The following is an 18,297-nucleotide window of genomic DNA, read 5'->3' as shown; positions in this document are numbered from 1 at the left end:
CAGTGCAAGGTTAACTAGAAGACGACAAATTTCTGCTCACCGCAAATTATGACTTAATAGCAAGACTTTTAAAAAGATACATTTTGGACAATTTTATTTGCTTTCTAGACTTGGCACTTTTAACATGCTATTTATAGCCACAAAGATCATGAAAGCTTTTTTTTTTTTTTCTAACTGAGGGCTAAAATTAGTTAGTGTTTCTCATTTATGAAAAAACTCAAGCAACGATGCAGACTTGTCCTAAATGGGAATGCAAAAAAATCAAATTAATTTAGGAAGGTAGCGAACAAAAGACTCTTTAGACGAAGCAAAGATCTGGAGTGCTCTAGCAGCAGGGACTCAACAGATGAAATGCCAGGCAGCAGGGGAGGAGGGAGGCATTTGACGGCATCCAAAGGTATTTCCAAGGCACACTCCTCATTAAAAGGTATCACGGCAGTAAAAGCCGTAGTAACTCTACTTGCAAGTCTTTAAACAGAAAAGATAGAAAGTATATCTGGACACTATTCAAGTCTCTGTACCAGTTGTCCCAAAGTACAAAGATCCATCAGCATGTTCAATCTACTGTTAAGAGTGTGCAGCCACAACAAAGGCACCTTAGTGGCTCCTGACAGTCTTTAGACTAAAAAACTGTCTACACAGAAAATAATGTATTCAGCAAGTTGTCTGCTAATACTCAGAGATGTCTAGTCCAATCCTCAGGCTTTCAGAAGTCAATCCAGCATTTACAAGGAACATGCATTTAAACAGTTTATAAATAGTTGCTATGTGTCTCAGCTCTGTAAGTCTCTTCCAAACTACTCTGATAAAATTATGCCTATACATACTCACAAAATTGCTTTGCATCTTTGGAATCTCTATAAATTAAATTTATATCTCTGGAAACTACATTTGTGTGAAGAGAAAAGTTCCCACACTATACAATTCACATAACAACTTTGGAAAAACTACCTAAGAAAATCTTGATGAGAAGCCCCAAGTTTGACAGCCTCATCTGACAGAAAAAAAACCCCAAAAACCCACAAGTAACTGAAAATACTAGGCTCTCCAGTCCCCAAACACCATCCTCACAGCTGGGGTTTTCTTTCACACTAGCTTCCCCATACCCTTATAAGTAGAGGGGACACAGCTGGGCCACGAGTTACCCCAAGCCTGCTGAACAGCCCTTAGCAACCGCTGCAGTCAATGCTGAAGGCTTTACTGCAGGCTCAACCAGCAGATCTACTTGCTTTGGGGGCTGACACCGACACAAGCTCACCTCCTCCGGAGGAGTTCGCTCAATGTGTCTGAACACCCAAACAGGGAATAGGTGCCTAATCATACTTCAGGAAGCCCAGCTCAACCACAGAGATTGAGCTTAAAGGTTAGCAGCTCCAACTCCCACCTTTCGCACAGTCTCCAGTTCCTTCTGCTTGTTCTCGTTGGCTGTTTGCAGTTCTTTCATCTGCCGCTCCAGCTCTTCTTGCTCAGCTAACAGCTTCTGGCGCAATTCTTTTCGTTTTTGGCGTGCTTCTTTGTGGGGTGGAGGGCTTCCCACTCTCAGCAGGTTTACAGTGGTCTGTATAGCTGGAAAGGAGTGTGCCAGACCAAGGGAGAGGAAGAGGACACCAGTGAAGGTAAATGCTAAACTTTTGGAATAGCCTTAGTGAATGAATACTTGTGGTGTGTTGTTTGGGGTTTTTTAATGTACTTTTAAATCAGAAATAACTGTTGTCGCTTCTCCTAATTCTCAGGCTAGCTGTCAACACAAACCAAAAGCGAAAGACATCTGGCTTTCAGTAATGGCTGTGGACCACAAGGTTAAGGTTCGGCAATTCCAATGCATTATGTCAATTCCAATATTGATTGCTAAAAGGACATACAAGTCGCTCCTACGCCTAGCTGGAAAAAAACCCCCAAACTAAAACCCACCAAAACCCCAACACTTCAACCTTTCATACTACCTAGATTCAGTGACTAATCAAGCAGTAAGATGTTATCTAACATATACATCACTTAACTTCCCTAGAACCAACCTTAAATCCTTTATTCTTACTGATACTCTAAGGAAAACTTTCTCCAGTAAGAAAGTAGCTCTCATTCACTTACATTCAGTCAGGAAATATTCAGAGACCAACTACAGCTGTGAAAAAAAGATCTCCTTTTGGAACTAAGTAATCATTTGTCATACATCAGACTGGTGCAATTAAACACATGCTTTAGGTAAAGAGGGAAATGCAAATGAAAGCACACAGCTCCAAATATTTAAATGCTGTACATACTTCAATGGCATTGGCAACAGTGGGTGTGCAAGGACTTCTACCTTAATCTGCGAAAGACGCATGTAACTATCACTCAACACATATCTGGGACGGTCTCACAGGAGGGTCCCTTCACCACGGGAATAGAAAAGGAAGACCCAATTCCCAGCCTTATCCTCAGCTCACCAAACCACACTACCTCAAGCAAAGCCAGCATTTTATGATGCCAAAATGAACAAGCTTTCCCTTTCTCCCCAAAAGCAACAATTTACAATGTATTCCCCTTCCCTTCCCCATCGCTAGAAGTACAGCCAATATAGAAGAAACAAACAACAATATTTATTTCATTTTGATTATGGCTGCCTAAATTGAGGCACCAAAATGACAGAAACCAATTCCTCTTATGTGGATCCTTAGCTCTTCCTGACTCTCAGGTTTCTTAAAGATCTTTTTCATATGTCCAAAACGGAGACATCGAAAATCACAAGACCAGGAATTTCAAATTTGAATAAAGCGCAGCTGTAAGACTTCAGCTTACCTGAACTTTCACATAACTAAGATTTTTGAAACCTCACCTTGAATCCACTCCTGCTTCTTCTTTTTATCTGAGGCACTGATCTCAAAGCTTTTGTCAAGACATTTTATGAGAAAAAGGCATTTCTTTCCATCTTTGTCAGGCAAGGCCTAGAATGGGTAACAAAAGGATTAGCCTTGCAAACACTGAAATCTAAGTTATATTGTAAAGCCCCACATATGCAGGTATCTATTAGAGCTACAAATACGAGCAGCAAGAACCTTTATTAAGGGTGTTTATGAACTGTTTTTATACCAAGTAAAAAAAGCTCTGTTAAAGATATCAGGAGTCAATCACACAAAAAAGGATTAATTCTTATCTTTAAGAGACATTCATAGTTTTTGGTGGTGTTTTGGTTTTTTTTTACCTCTACACAACAGTTGCCATCCAGTATGATGTCTCCCTTCTTGTCCTTTAAATCTTCACTTACGTAGTAGGAAATAATATTGGGTTTTAGCACAAACCATCGTTCTGTCCAATTTTTCCTTTTGTGACCTTTTTTCAACATATAGCCCTGTAAAAAGCAACAGATCAGCTGAAATGCCCAGCCTCTGTTGAACCACCTGGTCTTTTGGTTATGTGGCTCAGAGGCCCAGTAGAGCAGACAGAAAAGTTAGCCCAAGGCCCTAAATACTTCACCTACGTACTTCCATTCCTAATACCAGCACACTGCTAATGGTTAGCCCGTGAAAAACTACTCACTGTTCTTCTGTCCAGTCTTTAAGTAACTGGGTTACCTGAAGAACTGAATAATTATTATTATATCAAGTCATTATTACTAGTCTTCAGTCCTCTTTGATGACCTTTACTACTTAATTTTCTTCAGTTAAGCAGAGACATTTGCCATCACTGAGACTGTAATACTTTAACAACAGCCATTATTCAAAATCAGTCCCGTGTGGATGCACACCCCAGTGACAGATGTGGGCCTACATCTACGCACTGTAAATCCAGCCTGCTACAGAATACTCCCAGGGACAGAGCAGAAGCAACCCAGTCCTGGGAGTGGCTCTGCCCTACCAACACACCCATTTAGCTGCGCCCCACTGAAGAAGCGATCCCATATAGGATACTTCAATGAGTATGTTAGAGAAACTGGTAACAGAACCATACTCCTGGCATTTTTATTGGATGGCATATGGGAACATTGGTGAAGCCTTGATGTTCCTTAAAGGAACAGAGTTGTACCTTGAGTTAAACAATGCCAAGATTTCACTCACAGTGTTTTATTTCTCTCGAAAGACGATCCACTCAAATTCCTATATGAGAAGAACACTTGAAAGCCTTAACAAGACTATTTCAAAAGAAGGAAAAGACCACACTTTGCCACTGAGCTTTATACAAAGAATAAAAAAGAAATATAAAAGAATAAAGAATATAAAAGAATAAAAATTATAATCTTCTGTAATGACAATAGAGCTGGTATCATGATTAAATCATCCAAGTTTGCCTCTGTTGAATATTAACATATCTAAAATATAAGCAGCAATACTAAGTGCAGTTATACTAATAACCCTGTTATACATTATCCAGTGTGGCTACGGCAATTCAAAAACCACCTCATGGAAAAGGGTGCACAGAGAATTATATAATAATTGGTCATTCTTTCAAGCCTTTGATCTTTAATGATCTTATCAGGGGCACTGCTGTAACCTAGTCAGTTCTAGAGTTCCAAAGTTTGCCAGTATTTCAGCTATACCTGCGATATTCCCCAATTACTTTTGTCTGATTTCTAACTTCAGAAAAAAGTCTAATCACAGATGAAACCAAAACACCTACATCAATATAGCTATGAACAAGCCATACAGAAAGCACTGTACTGAAAGTATTCCAGATTAAGAGGATGGAAAAGTTGGAAAGGAGACCAAGGAACATTTTTCTGTAATGGCTTTTAGCTATAGCAATTTTGGATACAAGCAAACAAATAAATGTGCTGTGGCATAGTGAAGTCAAAGGTGTCTCTCTGTACAGGTCTGAGGGGAAAAAAAATTCAGGACAGTTGGAGAAGCTCTGTTGTTTAAAAAAACAAAAGAAAACAAAAAAGAACAACTGCCCTATACATACAGTTTATCTGTGCTCAGCTTTTCCAGCCAGTTAAACATGGCCAGAGCCAAGGCCATGCCTATTCCCCTGTGCTATCCCCCTTGCTCCAGAACAGGAACGCACAAAGAAACAGCTTTGTTTGCTGCCTCTGTACTTGGGTCCAAAGTCTGGGTGGTCACAAGGGCGTGTGAAGGACTCCCACAGCTTCACTCTTTCATGCCTTGCATAGCCTAAGTCATAACCAGGTGTTTCTCCCCTTCCTGACATACTGAATTTGCTTTCAAAGTCAAATCAGAATGATATCTTCCCCTCAAATTTCTGCAAAATCTTTACCTATTCTTTCAATGCATCAGCTACTTCTCACCTTCCAAGAGCCCACTGACAGCTCCTGGGGATCTTTTCACACCAACTATCACATGAACAACACATCTTTCAGAAAACTAAATATCACAAATTTAATTATCACTGCTACCCTCCATAAGCCTCGGAGACTCAGGATAAGCATACACTAAAAAGGGTAATATGACACTTGGCTACAATACAATATGTCATTAATTAATACCTTGAAGTAATCACATACTGCAATAGACAGGACAATTCTGTGATGCAACAAGGTATAAGGGTACAAGCTGTGACCCAACCAGACGTTTAAGTTACACTGGGAACTCTGTTCTCCATCAGGCCGGTGACTGTCCAGGAGGCGCTGGGCCAAATCTCGACACAAACTATTTTTAAGTGTCAAGGAACCATTCAAAGGCACTCAGACATCCTTGAGAAAGAGGCCCAGCCATCAAGAGAGGAAAGAAAGGAGACAGTTTTTTTTAAAAAAAAAAAAAAAAAAAAAAAGGCGTGGGGGAGAAGAGAGAGACACAATGCAGTATGAAAACTGAAAAGAAATCTGATTTCCTCAAAAGTTTCAAGTGGAAGGACTGACCTGACACTGGTTATTTTATTTTCATAGTATTAAACAGCAAAATGACTTAATTTTGCCCTCAACTGGTTATGTGTGTGTGTATTGTGTCCAGCCCTAACCTCCAAGAGGCAACCAGTAGTTAACAAAAATAGACTTTTGCATTGTTCTGTGGATATTCTGAAAGAATTTCCTGTGCCAAGACCTTCTGATGATTTCTTCAGAACAGCTTAGGAAAGCCTGCCAAGAAAGCCTTTGTTTCTCTCCTCACCAAGAAATCAAAGATGAAAAAAATTCTCTGTCAGGTAAAAGTCAATTTTAAATAGCTCTCTAGGTAAGCTCTGCTCTGAGCCCTCAGGTCCCTGTGATATTTATACTTCTCAAGAAAGAAATGCAGTTTTTAAAGTCACTCCTAAACTGATAATCCAGCCACTGGAAATCTGAAGAAACTGGAGGGTGACAGAAGTTTGCTAAGAATATAAAGGTCAGCATGACTTCTTGTGTTTCAGTACAGGTAACTAAATTGTCAGTCACGTAGCCTGCTAAGCAGAACAAGAAGGGAGAGAGCTCTAGAGCTCTTCTATACCTTTTTGCCCTGGTGAAGTGGGGCAACTTAGAAGCAGACCTTTCAGCTGGAGCAATATCTTTGTCCAGACTCCCGTGTTTGAATACAGAGGTTATCATCAGCACGACTTATATTTGCTATAACATAACTGAAACTAGAAAAAAGTTTGAAGAGTTGTCACCAGTTTAAGAACTGACAATGCATTGCAGCTATTCTGTCAGCTAACAAGCATTATACTTGTATAAAAAAGGTTGTATTTCAAGTCAGAGCACACTTCTCTTATTTTCTAAAAACAAACTCTCCCAACAAGCAACTCATTCATAATAGTGCAACAATTACAACAATCTCAACAGCAGCACGATTTCTCTTTTATACAAATAAGCTCATATTAAAGAACCCTTATAAGTAATTTACCTTATTTCCCCCTGCTCATTATCCATCAAGTAAAGAAATTTCAGTACAAGGTGAACATTTTCTAATTATGAAATAAATTTTTCTACTTTAAAACACTAGTTCTCTGTGGTTCTTACCTGTTTGAGTACATCTAATATGAGTTCATTAAAGACTTCATTGATTGCCATGGACACCGTCTGTCGGTCCATCCCTTTACTAAACTGCCCACTTCCGATGAGATCAATCAGCTCCCATGCAGAAAGACCTTCTCGACTGGTGTTGAGAGCAATCTTATAATGGTCAAACTGCTCTTGCTGCCAGCCTGCTCCCATTGCTTCGGTGAGTTTTTTAAGTAAATATTCAATCTGTACAGAAATACAAACAGAAACTAATCATTTTCAGCAGGCACAGAAATCAAGTGTTTCAGAGCTGTAAACTAAGCTTCTCCTAGATTCCTACATTCACATGTAGGCCCTAAACATTGGTGGTTTAATTAGAAAAGATTTTAGGCTCCTGTCTTAGTTGAACTTTCAACTGCCAAGCCCATCCCACAGCTACTCTCTTCATAATAAAGAAACAGAGAATTGAACCTGACAGCCTCTTTTAATATTTCAAATTCCTACAGAACACATGGGACCTTCCCTGCAACAGCTTCCAAACAGTGATGATTGAAGTGTCAGAACGAAAGAAGTTTCAAAAAGTGTTCTTATAAGATGAAAAGCAAACAAAAATTAGAAAATGCTTGTCTAGTTTGACATTAGAAAATGTCCAGTTTGGACAAGCAGTGAAATGAAAAACTACCGAGGTACGATCACATATCTTAGTCTCCACCTGATCCCTCTTCTCTAGCTCTCAAGCACTCCATCACTGGACACAATCTTGGCAGATGTATCAAGAGAAGTAAAAGGACAGGTCTTTCACATCCGCTTTTATTGTTTCCAAAATAAACTCTCCTTTTCCTTTAATCTTTCGTCATTCTGTAAGCATTATCATACACAGGGTAATAACAGTAATAACACTAGTAAAAATAAACACAAGAATGAAAAAGAGGGAAAGAAGGCTGCGTTTCTTCATCTGTTTATGTTGTTTTTAAAAATTCATCACTGATTGCTCTTTAAACTAGTTTGCAGTATTTTAAACTAAGTCCATTTGCAGCTTTGGGCACGTGTAAAATGCTTTGAGTGGTTCTTTAGACAAAATAATTGGTGAGTCCTTCTGCAAAGACCTCTACACAACAAAGTAAAAATCAGGTTTATAAGATTCTGTGCCTGAAGTTACAAGATACCAATTACAGCATTTAACCCAGTTTTGAAGACAGACCAAGCTAATGCAGGCTTCTGCTATTTTGGGTAATGGCTCACTGGGTTTCCTTGCCAGCTTCACAGGAAACCTGTCTGCCTTCAGCAACCAGCCAAGGCAGCCAGTAAAGCTGCCTGCACCCTCCCTAAGGTGGAAGCCTGTGGAGAGGGTGCTCAGTGCCTCTGCACCGCAGCACCCTCCTACACCAGTCCACCACAGGGACAGGGCAGCACCACCTCCCCCAAGGGCTGGCCTTCTCTCCAGCCACTGCAAGGCCAGCACAGAATCCCTTCCTGGTAGGTCAGTTCACAAGCCTGCAGGCTCCTCTCAGCTGTCCCAGTTCTCTACAGGGTGGGAACCGCACACTGCAGGAGGTGGGGAGGGAAAGCACTACGATCCTTCCAGATTCTCTCTGTGTATGTGGAAATACACAGATTTCCTTATGTGCTGCTCTTCTGAAGGTTAGTCCTTCAGGCCAGTCTGCTCCACTTTCAGTGCACCTCTTTTAGGTGTGGTTTTGGAAACACTGACTCAGCAGTCTGAATCCCATTATCAAAAATTACTAAGGTGTACATACAGCATGAACGTGCCTCATTGAAAAGTCGTAGAAACCAAATGATTTCCAGGACTTCATTTTCTAATCACCAATTCTGGTTCACCTCTGTTCCTCAGCACTGCTTGAAAACACAATGTAACTTCTCCTACAGGTAACAAAAACCCTGGGTCAGAAAACCAGAGGATGTTTCACCACAGAATAAATTTAACTTTCCAGCTACAGCTCGGAGTCACATTTCAGCTGGTCTAATAGGCTTCTGAGCACCCAGCAGTCTCTATGTAAGAGATTTGGGAGTACAAAGAAATAAAGAAATGTTTTTTCACCACAAGGACTCCCAGGCCCCAAGGTTTTGATGCAGCATACATGCTCATTTTTGTGGCTGCTGCTTCTCTCTCTTGCAACTGGTACAGGCAAATCCCTTCCTTTCCCTCACATCTATGATGAAACACACAAGTGTGTAGCTGAACACACTCATCTGGCAAAGCAGTAAATCACTGAATTCACCCTACAGATGGGTGGGCTTTTCTCACTATTTCAGCTCAGTAACTGTTCTTAGTCTCACAGCCCCTACTCCAGTAGGATGTGGGCTAATGCAAAATGGGGAAGCTACTGAAAGCTGCTGCACTGTCTAGAGGAAAGTTCCTGCTCCACTGAATGAGCAGGAAGCGCGTATCCCTCCAAGATGTTGCTGTCGTGTCCTCCTCGTAAGGACTGTCTTAAGACAACACAGGCTGGTCAAGCACAGAATACATCTCCAGGGTGGGTACAGAAGATGTAAAGAGCCCTGTTTTTCATTTCAGCTTCACTGAGTAAGGCATTTAAGTATTTTTAGCTCCTCACGCAATTCCCACTAGCAAAGATATGATTTGAACAGAGGCCTCTGCAAAAGTGGCATTCAAACTGTAGATAAGTACAACCAACACAGGGTACAATGTTTATGGCAATCAGCAAAGACGACTTTCAGCCCTGCACTGTGCCCATCTGCCCTTTGAGGAAAGCACCCCCAGGGAGAGCATCGGCCTCCTGGTGCCGCAGTGCCAGGGCTCTGCTGTGCAATCGATGTTCAACGTTGCTCATACCTGACTGTTGACTGGAACGGGTCATACAACTGTGCTTTGCAGTGGTTCCATACGTAGCTCTGAATAGCTGGAGTCAGTAGTCACATGATAGCAAGGAAATTTTAGCATGCCCTCCCAAGCAACCAACATAACTTTACTAGATTTTTGTAAAATTCAGTTACTGAATCCTTTAAAAATCTTTAAAATATGCTTTGCTGATTTTCACTCTCCAAAATCCTTAGGTTAAAATACTAATCCAAGGCTTTTGAGCATCAACTACCATAAATCTTCAGCATTCAGTTAAGGGCAGGAAACAGCTTACTTCCTACTCTAGGCAAGTTTTATAGAAAAAAAAAAACAAAAACAACAAACCCAAAACAAAACAAAAAACCCCAACCACCCAAAAAAGCCCTTCACAGCACGTAAGAACAGTAGCACTGTGGACTTGTTTCAAAACAAATCTCCTAAAACTTGAATTTGATGAGCTGAAATGAGCTCTGGCATCAATGCAGGAGTAACTTTTTTCTCTGTGTTCAAAACACATTCTGCCGCTTAGCTCAGTTCGTCTGAGCAGCACCAGTTCTGAACTACGATCCTGTACTTTGGTTGAAAGGAAAGCTAAAATAACTGAGGCTTAATTAGGTAGATAATATACCTGCCAAAATGCTATACGGTAATTAAAAAAAAAATCATTAAAACTTAATGAACTTTAAAATGTATTGTTCCAAGATTTCACAACCTATTACACTGCTTGAGGCATGCGGCTCTCAAATTCCTTTGGTTAATTATGTCAAAGTACTAGGACTCACTTACAGACAAAGGGACACACACATACAAACCAGAAAAACCCCACTTGAATAGATTTTTTCACTTTTTTACTCAAGCCACAGGAACAAATGTATATCAAACTAATGGTCTGGAAAAGAAGCAATGCAAAACTCTTGGCTAGTACATGTTATCATGTAATGCACTAAAAATAAGTCAACATAACCTTTCTTTTAATGTAATTTGTACACGTTTTACCTTATTTTGATTATTAGAACAGATTTAAACATTTAAGTCTGCTAATGCCCATCTACAAGTCACTAACATGACAACAAATCCCACTGAAGTACATAAAATATCTTATTATTTTAAAATACATTAACTTGTCTTAACTGAAAAAGGACCTGTGCATATTACAATTTCATTTCTTTAAAAAAAAAAAAAAAAAATCAAACTTTATCTTGCATTCAGATAAGTACACAGCTAACCAAAGCCCCCAGAAAAAAAAATTATCTACCATATCTGCTCAATAGCAACAGTGACTGTTGGGGTGGGATATAAATATGGAACAGTGCAAGGCAAATATAAAGTAGTAAGTTGGATCTGGTAAGTGTGCAAGCAAAGAAAAGACCATTGATTATATGCTCAAATGAGGAACTTCTGAGAGCAAACAGCATTTCCCCTCCTCCACAGAGACACATGTCAACTCAGCAAATAACTGACAAGTCTACTGGCTCAAACATAACCTACTCTTGTTGTTAAAAAGTTGAGTGTTGAAAAGTAAATGTGAAGCAACATTTGCTGCTATTGCCTGGACCTTACGGACATAAAAACACAAGGGGGTTGCTAACGCTACATATGCTGGTACAGATCAACTGGCTCCACAGTACAAAAACTAGCTTCCATCTCAAGTCAACAGAAACTTTTCAGCCAGAATTTTGCCAAGAGAAAGCAAAAATAGTATCAAGAACAGAGGCTCTTTAACATAAGCTATGCAGCCTGTTTGGTACCTTCTTTCAGAGGGCACTTTCTTTTCCCATGTTTCAAAACCTATTTGCTTTGCTTTTCCAGGTATTCCTGGCACTATCCTCCATGGGGAATGAAGTATCATAGATGCTTCACATATTTTTCTGATATACAAGTGGGCCTCTTAGAAGATGAAAAATGAAAAATAATGTCAAGGAGGCCTTCATGCCCAGCAGAGCACAGCAAACAAGGCTATTCTGGTTCATGCTATTCAAATAAGGTTTGTGATATTAACAGAGCAGATGTAAAAAGTCCATTCACATTGTACAAAATTCTGTGGAAGCACAAGTTACTGGGCAAGAGACATGAAAGCAATTATATCCCCTTTCAGAGTCATCATCAATTCCTTTTTTTCATCCCATCAGAACACAGCTTTTAAGTCAAATATTTGTTTCTTCCTTTCCACCAACAAAAAACCAACCCATACTAGAATTTATTAAACTTCATGGACAATAACTACTCTAGATTAGTAGACTTTGCAAAAACCACATTCATTATGCAGTGTAAGCCATTCTCTTCTTTCTTTTAAATTAAATTAGCATTAGATAATATAATAAAGAACAACCTAAAAACCAGTGTAACATGTAAACCCTAAGGTCAACCCGCTGCATAAGCTGAAAACTGTCTTATTTTTTGCAGCAATCAAGGAAAAGAATAGTGAAATGGGAAGAACAGATGCAAGTCATTAAGTGACTGAACACCTTTCTACCCATCATCAGCAACTTCTGGAGGTCATGGGTCAATTAAAACACCACACAAGCATCTTTCATTCTAGTTGTATAATTTTTTATTTTATTTCTGAATGGGCAAGGTTCAATTCCCAGTATTTCATTCACTGTATCAGTTTCTGATACTAGAATATAGAACAAGAAAGCAAATGTGGTCATGAAAAACCTTTTTCTGCAAGAAATGCCTCCAGAAGAATCACCCCTGGACAGCTTCAGACTTTCACCTCCTTGATCTAAAAAACACCACCTCATTTTCAAATGCACAGAAAGCCATACAAGGTTTAGACCCCCTTTGTCCTATCTAGGAGGATTATAGAATCATTAAGGTTGGAAAAGACCTCTAAGATCATCAAGTCCAATCATCAACCCAACACCACCACGCCTACTAAACCATGTCCCGAAGTGCCATGTATAACGTTTTTTTAACACCTCCAGGGATTAGAAATGCTACATGTTAATACAGTTGAAGGCTAGAAGACAAGAGAAAAATGGCTGTACAAAACTTCTTTCCTCAAGAAGCCAGGCTTAAAAAGCACAGACATCAAATACATTTGGCTCATTTAAAACAAGTTACGTGAACTCTGTATTACAATATATAAAGACTGTGTAGCTTACAGTGTACATATCTGCAAGTTTCACCATTAAGGATGGCCCAGAAACACAGCTAACCACATACCACAGCTTTCAGGCGATAAAGCATTCCCAGGCCTGTAGTCACATGTTCAGAAATAAGAAAGGGGAAGTGTTTGGAAACCTTTTTATTAAACAGAAATTGTCTGGTCAAACAATACCAAGGCACACAAATGAGTCTGTAACAACCAAGAGGTGAGTTGTAAGGGAAGCTCATGATAGAGTGGAAATATTTCTCCTCTTATGGATACCGTTCTCTCCACTTCTCTTCCCTTTATTTCACCCTTCTCATGGAAGGGATAATGCCTATGAGAGCTGAAGGAAACACACACTTGGATGTCTGCATCTCAGATGACCTAGTGGAAAAGACTGCCTGCAGGGAGGGGAAGGAGCTCCCACCCAGGCCCCCACTTTAGGCACATTAGCAATATAATTGCTTGGTAAAGCTCTGCCCACCGTACTAGGATGCAATTCTGTCGTTAGCCAAGAATTGTATTAATTCTGAAAGCTGTCCATCAGGGCTACTTTTAACTAGAGCAAACAAAATACAGCATTGGTTTTTTCCAGTCTATCTGTTTGAAATACTGCATTCACACAGTACACAGGAGTGTTTTACTTCGTGCACAGCAAGACTTCTCACTTGAAAAGGCAGGGAGCTTTCAGATTTGACACCATTTTGTGTCTCCCTAGGACATGAGCACCTTTGCAAAAGAGACATTCATGGATCTCTATTCCTTTCCAACTCTCCTAACTGCTCTCAGCTGCCCATCAGTCACCAGCAGAACCTACATCAGAGCCCAAGCCCATTACCAGCTTCTGTCTCTCTGTGACCTGACTTCTCCCCATAACTTAGGGGGATCCTCTCAAGCTTGAAGTCACATCTCAAAACTCTACCCCCTAACCCAGGCCCTTTCCCACGCTGGATTTTACTAACCTTATTTCCCTCAAGTGCAGGGCTGCCATCTCTCCTTCCATGGCAGGTGAGGAGCACAGGCCAGATGCTGCCTCTGCCTTTCAGCCTGGCCTCTGCCAAACAAGCAACTTCTGGCCCTTGTATCTCCTCTCCATTGCTTTCAAATTCCCTCTTTGTAACTGCTTTCTTCACTTCACTCTTTCTAAAGCTTTCCTCAGCCTGTGTCTCCAAAACCTTTCCAAAGTAGCCATTCTTCCCTCCTCTGGCTGAGCTGCAGCTGTTCCCAATTTGCTGTCCATTCAACACCTGGGCAGGGAATCAAGACCTAACACCTTGCAGATGGGGTAACAGCCCCATCACAATTAGCTGTCTAATATGAAAGGCCTAGCACAGCTGCACTAGTGCAAAAGTACACAACACGGGCAAGAAGGAAGGACAGCAGCCTCAATCTTTAGTCAGCACAGGGTAAAGAAGGTGAAACTGCACCCAAACAGGAGAGTTTTCCAGATATGAAATTGTTCAAATGAGTGCAGAAACATTCATCTCATTAAAAAAAGAAAAAAAAGAAAATCAGACTTCCAAGGAGGAGAAAGAGAATGCATCCTCATAGCCACATAAAGTTGTATCAATACATTCACTGGAGACCTAAGATGACCTATTATAATCCTGCCATCCACAAGATGGGATGCAAAAATTTTCAAGGGATCACCCTTCCAACCTGAAAGTATGAGGCAAGTTTCCTAGTTACTTGTAAAGAGGAAACAAAATCTCCGAAACCCAAAAGCCTGTGAGGTGGGAGGAGCGGAAACAATTCCACACAAAGGACTCCAAGCCAGAAACTGCAGTCAATTGTGTGCTGCAATGTTCTCAGCCAATGATAAAAGCAACAGGGAGGGAGGGAAGGAAAGCTTGCTCCCTGGCTGTGATGCTACAGTCACCCATGAGAGGTCCACATTGGTCTCACCAAAACATAAAAGATCACAGAACGGTGATGCTTCCATCACCCTCTTCTCTGTTCTTCACTTTGCTAAAATTTCCTCACTTTATACATGATGTGCAAGCCATTTTGTAATTAAATGACAGGACACAATATAAAGTGGTGAAGACTAAATATATAATCAAGCTTTATTATGAACTCAAGAGGCATAAAAAGTAAATGGAAAAATACCTTTACTAGGTACCAGAATAATTTTTAACACTATTGAAAAGTATTATTTTCAGGTAAAAATTCTCAGCACTAAGACAACAACTACAAGTTTGTACAAAAAAAAATGCTTTGCAAGTCTGGAGTTTAGATTTAACATTACAAAACCCCAGACATAAGAACTTAAAAGGTAGATATTAAAGGTCTCACAGAGAAAAAGCAAAACTGACTGAAACTGAGACTTTGCATATTTACTTTTGGAATTTTGTGTAGTAAAAGGGTGAGTAAATGTGGAATTTTTCAGAAGCACAGAGAACCCAAGGAGGACCAAGGCAAACCAGAAAGGAGTACGTTCAACAGACTGCATTCCTCCACCAGCTGATTACATTACCTGTGTGGTCTAAGGCAAAAGGTTAGAGTGAATACAGGCATTGTATACGATAAGAACAGAGCAGCCTTTCTGTTAGGCTTTATAAGCTTTCTTTAAACAGTATTGCACAATTTAAATCTTGCCATAATCAAGGAGATGCAGACACAGATCCACCCTAGGAATTTTAAACATACTCCAAGTAGAAGAGCAGTGCAGGTTAACCCTGGACATTAAGGATGGGAAGGAAAGCAAACGAGCAGCTATGAAATCTGGAAAACCTCTTTTGGGCTCAGAGCCAGCTCTGCAGCCCATCTGCCAGCAAATGGACACATTACCATTACCTGGCATCAGCTACAGAAAGCAGGGGCTTGCTTGGTGGAGGGGGAGCAAGTGAGCAACACCCACGCCCCAGAGCTGGCAGGTCTGAAGCTTTTAACCATGCCAACAAATACGGAGATGTGAAATATCTGCCCTCGAGTAAGCCATGCTGAGCAGTGACAAACCACAGATGTGGATCTGAGTCCATTTTGACATTTATCAGTGGCTCTGACCATCTACCCAAGCCAAATGTGGCACCACAGAAAGGAGCTGTCTTAGCTTTTGTAATCATGATCCCCATCCCCCAGAACTGACAGAAAAAAACAGGAAAGCAAGCAAGATGACTGCTCCATTTCTTATTGAAATGTATGCCTGCCAGGTAGGGCCATGTCATCACCAGTCTGGCAAAACCAGAAAACATTGCACAGAGTGAAAGCCTCCTACTAAAAGTGAACAATAAGGCAAAACCGAGCGCTTTATTTTGGTAGGGAAGTGGGGTTATCTGTACTTTATGGTTTGGCACAACAGCTTGGAGTCCAACAGTTATGTCGTAGTGGCATGTAAATCAGACTGTATTGATCCCTTACTGTTCAACGATTTGCAAATATTTATGAATCAGTACTCCAGCACTGAACTGCAAACCCCTGGGATTTCTGTATCCAGTTTTACAAGAGATTATTTATGCCTACAGTTCTGATCTTTCTGCTTCTTCCCTCGCCCTTCCCCAAGGGGAGAATTGTAGAGATACCAAAACCTTGCTTTGGGGTTAAAATACCTATGTGAGCATTGCCCATACTTGTTAATGAACTTAAAGTATAAACAGAGACCTCTGGTATTATTCCTTCAACCACTTCAAGCAAGAGTGTTCAGGTGGTGGCTGCTTTTGATCAGAAGCAGACATCATCAGAAAAAGTTGGTACTTCTCCTTTTCATCAGGAGGGTGATGTGAGACTAAAGACTCATCTTGCAAGTCATAGTAACGCAGAGCAGAGAATTTTTTTATTTTCAGAATCATACTGATATACTAACTGTGCAAAGTTTTAATCACATATAAGCAAGTGCAATGATCACATACACGCACTACTCATGAGCAAAGCAAGAACCTCAACAGCTCCAAGTGCTGGTACTGGAACTAGTCTCCCCAGGACCAGTCAGTCCTCACAAAAAGTGAAATAAACTATTTACTGGGGGACAGGCATCACATCCCATTTAGACCAGGCTGTTTAAATGACAGACACACTTAGCCATCAATATCTAGAGTATCCTGTGGGAATCCCCGCATATGCACTCAGAAAGATAAAGAAAAGCACTCGAGGCCTTACATTATTAAAAAAGGAGAATAAAAGTTTTATATTAAACAATTATTTTCTCTTAAATCTCTAGAGAGTAGCAAACATTAATATAGTTCAACTGGGACATTAAGCAAACTGGTGTTAAACAGCTTTTGTTTCTTACCTCCTCAGGTACAATGATTAAAGGGTATTTGTCCTCTGATAAGAAGTTAAAAATAACCCACACTTTAAATGCATCTTCATCACTAATCAGCAAAGGACTTTTAGAGAGGTTCTTTTTAGCACAGAGAGTCCAGCACATCCTGTTGAATTCAACTTTGTCAAAGTTTCCTTGAACCTAAAATGAAGAAATTGAACAAAAATTAATATGCACAAATGGCACAAAATAACAGACAGACAAAGCTTAACAGGCTAAGTCATCCAAAAAGCACCCACAAAATTCTAGTTTGCAAGAAATGTCAAGGTCCAAAAAGAGCACTGTAGTAGCCTAGTCTGACTTCCTGTGTGAGGTCAGCTAAGGAATTTCTAGCAGCAAAATCTACATCCAACTTCCAATTTCTGGTCGAGTTAATAACACCCTGACTTCATGTGAAGGAGGCTACACTGCACTCTGTGTTTCCTCCAGCTCATTAGCTCTAGCTTCCAAACCATCTTCATAACTGTCTTAGTTCCAACTGCCCTTCTATTGCACTGAGTTACTGAGATTTTATGTAGCAAATTTGGAAACCATTATAGCCAAAACTACATGTAGATATGCTAAAAGCAATATTGGAACAATAGCTGGGAAAGACCTTTAATATGTTTTTCCACTTCACATTACTCAAACATAATTCTTGTAGGGTATTCATAATGGTAATTATTTTTTCTTGAATGCTAATCCACATGAAACCTTTCCTTTTTCTCAGACTTGCAAATCTTCACTTTATTGATTAAAAAAAAAATTCCTCTTCTTTTTGTTATCCCTTATCATACCTAGCAACTGTACATACCCATCTGTGAAATATTTACATATGTGAAAGCTTTCATTTCCTCTATTTTCTTTTTAAACCCTCATTTATGTTAGAGATGAAATCTATTTATCTCCCCACAGCTTAGCAATGCTATTTCTTTGCCAACATATAACTGATTAAGGCATGTTCTGCACTGTAATGGAAGTCCCTTGAGTTTTTGGAAAGCATGTCTAAGAAACAGGTTCTTGTACCTCTTGCAATAACGACACCAGTAATGTTCAGTGACATTTTCTTATGATAGGCCAAACCATGCATCTTAGATGCTTCAAGGACACTACTGCAAAATGTATGATTTCCTATCCAGTCTACTAAGTGGTCAAATGTAGTGGAGGCTGAGCCACAGTGGCTAAGACAAAGATAGACTGAGGAAGTGGATGAACTGATGGGGGGGGGGGGGGGAAGGAAAAAAAAAAAAGACAGAAGTGTACAGGAAATCAACCCTATGCCAAGAAGCACTTTACAG

The 18,297-nt window shown here is 40.1% G+C and overlaps 1 protein-coding gene across 2 annotated transcripts in view; it reads right to left on the bottom strand.

Moving 5' to 3' along the window:
- SWAP70 (switching B cell complex subunit SWAP70) overlaps positions 1-18,297 on the bottom strand; it is a 41,334-nt gene that overhangs the window by 9,401 nt on the left and 13,636 nt on the right. The window contains exons 3-7 of one of the 2 annotated variants that reach the window (XM_075755150.1): positions 16,988-17,161; positions 6,863-7,090; positions 3,182-3,328; positions 2,816-2,924; positions 1,385-1,566 (exon numbers count right to left, since the gene is read on the bottom strand). In XM_075755150.1, coding sequence (XP_075611265.1) covers positions 1,385-1,566; positions 2,816-2,924; positions 3,182-3,328; positions 6,863-7,090; positions 16,988-17,161 — 840 coding nt within the window. The remainder of the gene's footprint in view (positions 1-1,384; positions 1,567-2,815; positions 2,925-3,181; positions 3,329-6,862; positions 7,091-16,987; positions 17,162-18,297) is intronic. The other variant, XM_075755151.1, reaches the window with a different exon arrangement.

Source organism: Balearica regulorum, chromosome 5, assembly GCF_011004875.1.
Source record: "Balearica regulorum gibbericeps isolate bBalReg1 chromosome 5, bBalReg1.pri, whole genome shotgun sequence".
Taxonomy (NCBI): Eukaryota; Metazoa; Chordata; class Aves; order Gruiformes; family Gruidae; genus Balearica; species Balearica regulorum.
Note: the sequence above shows the minus strand (reverse complement) of the source record. Positions and strands in the feature narration are given on the sequence as shown.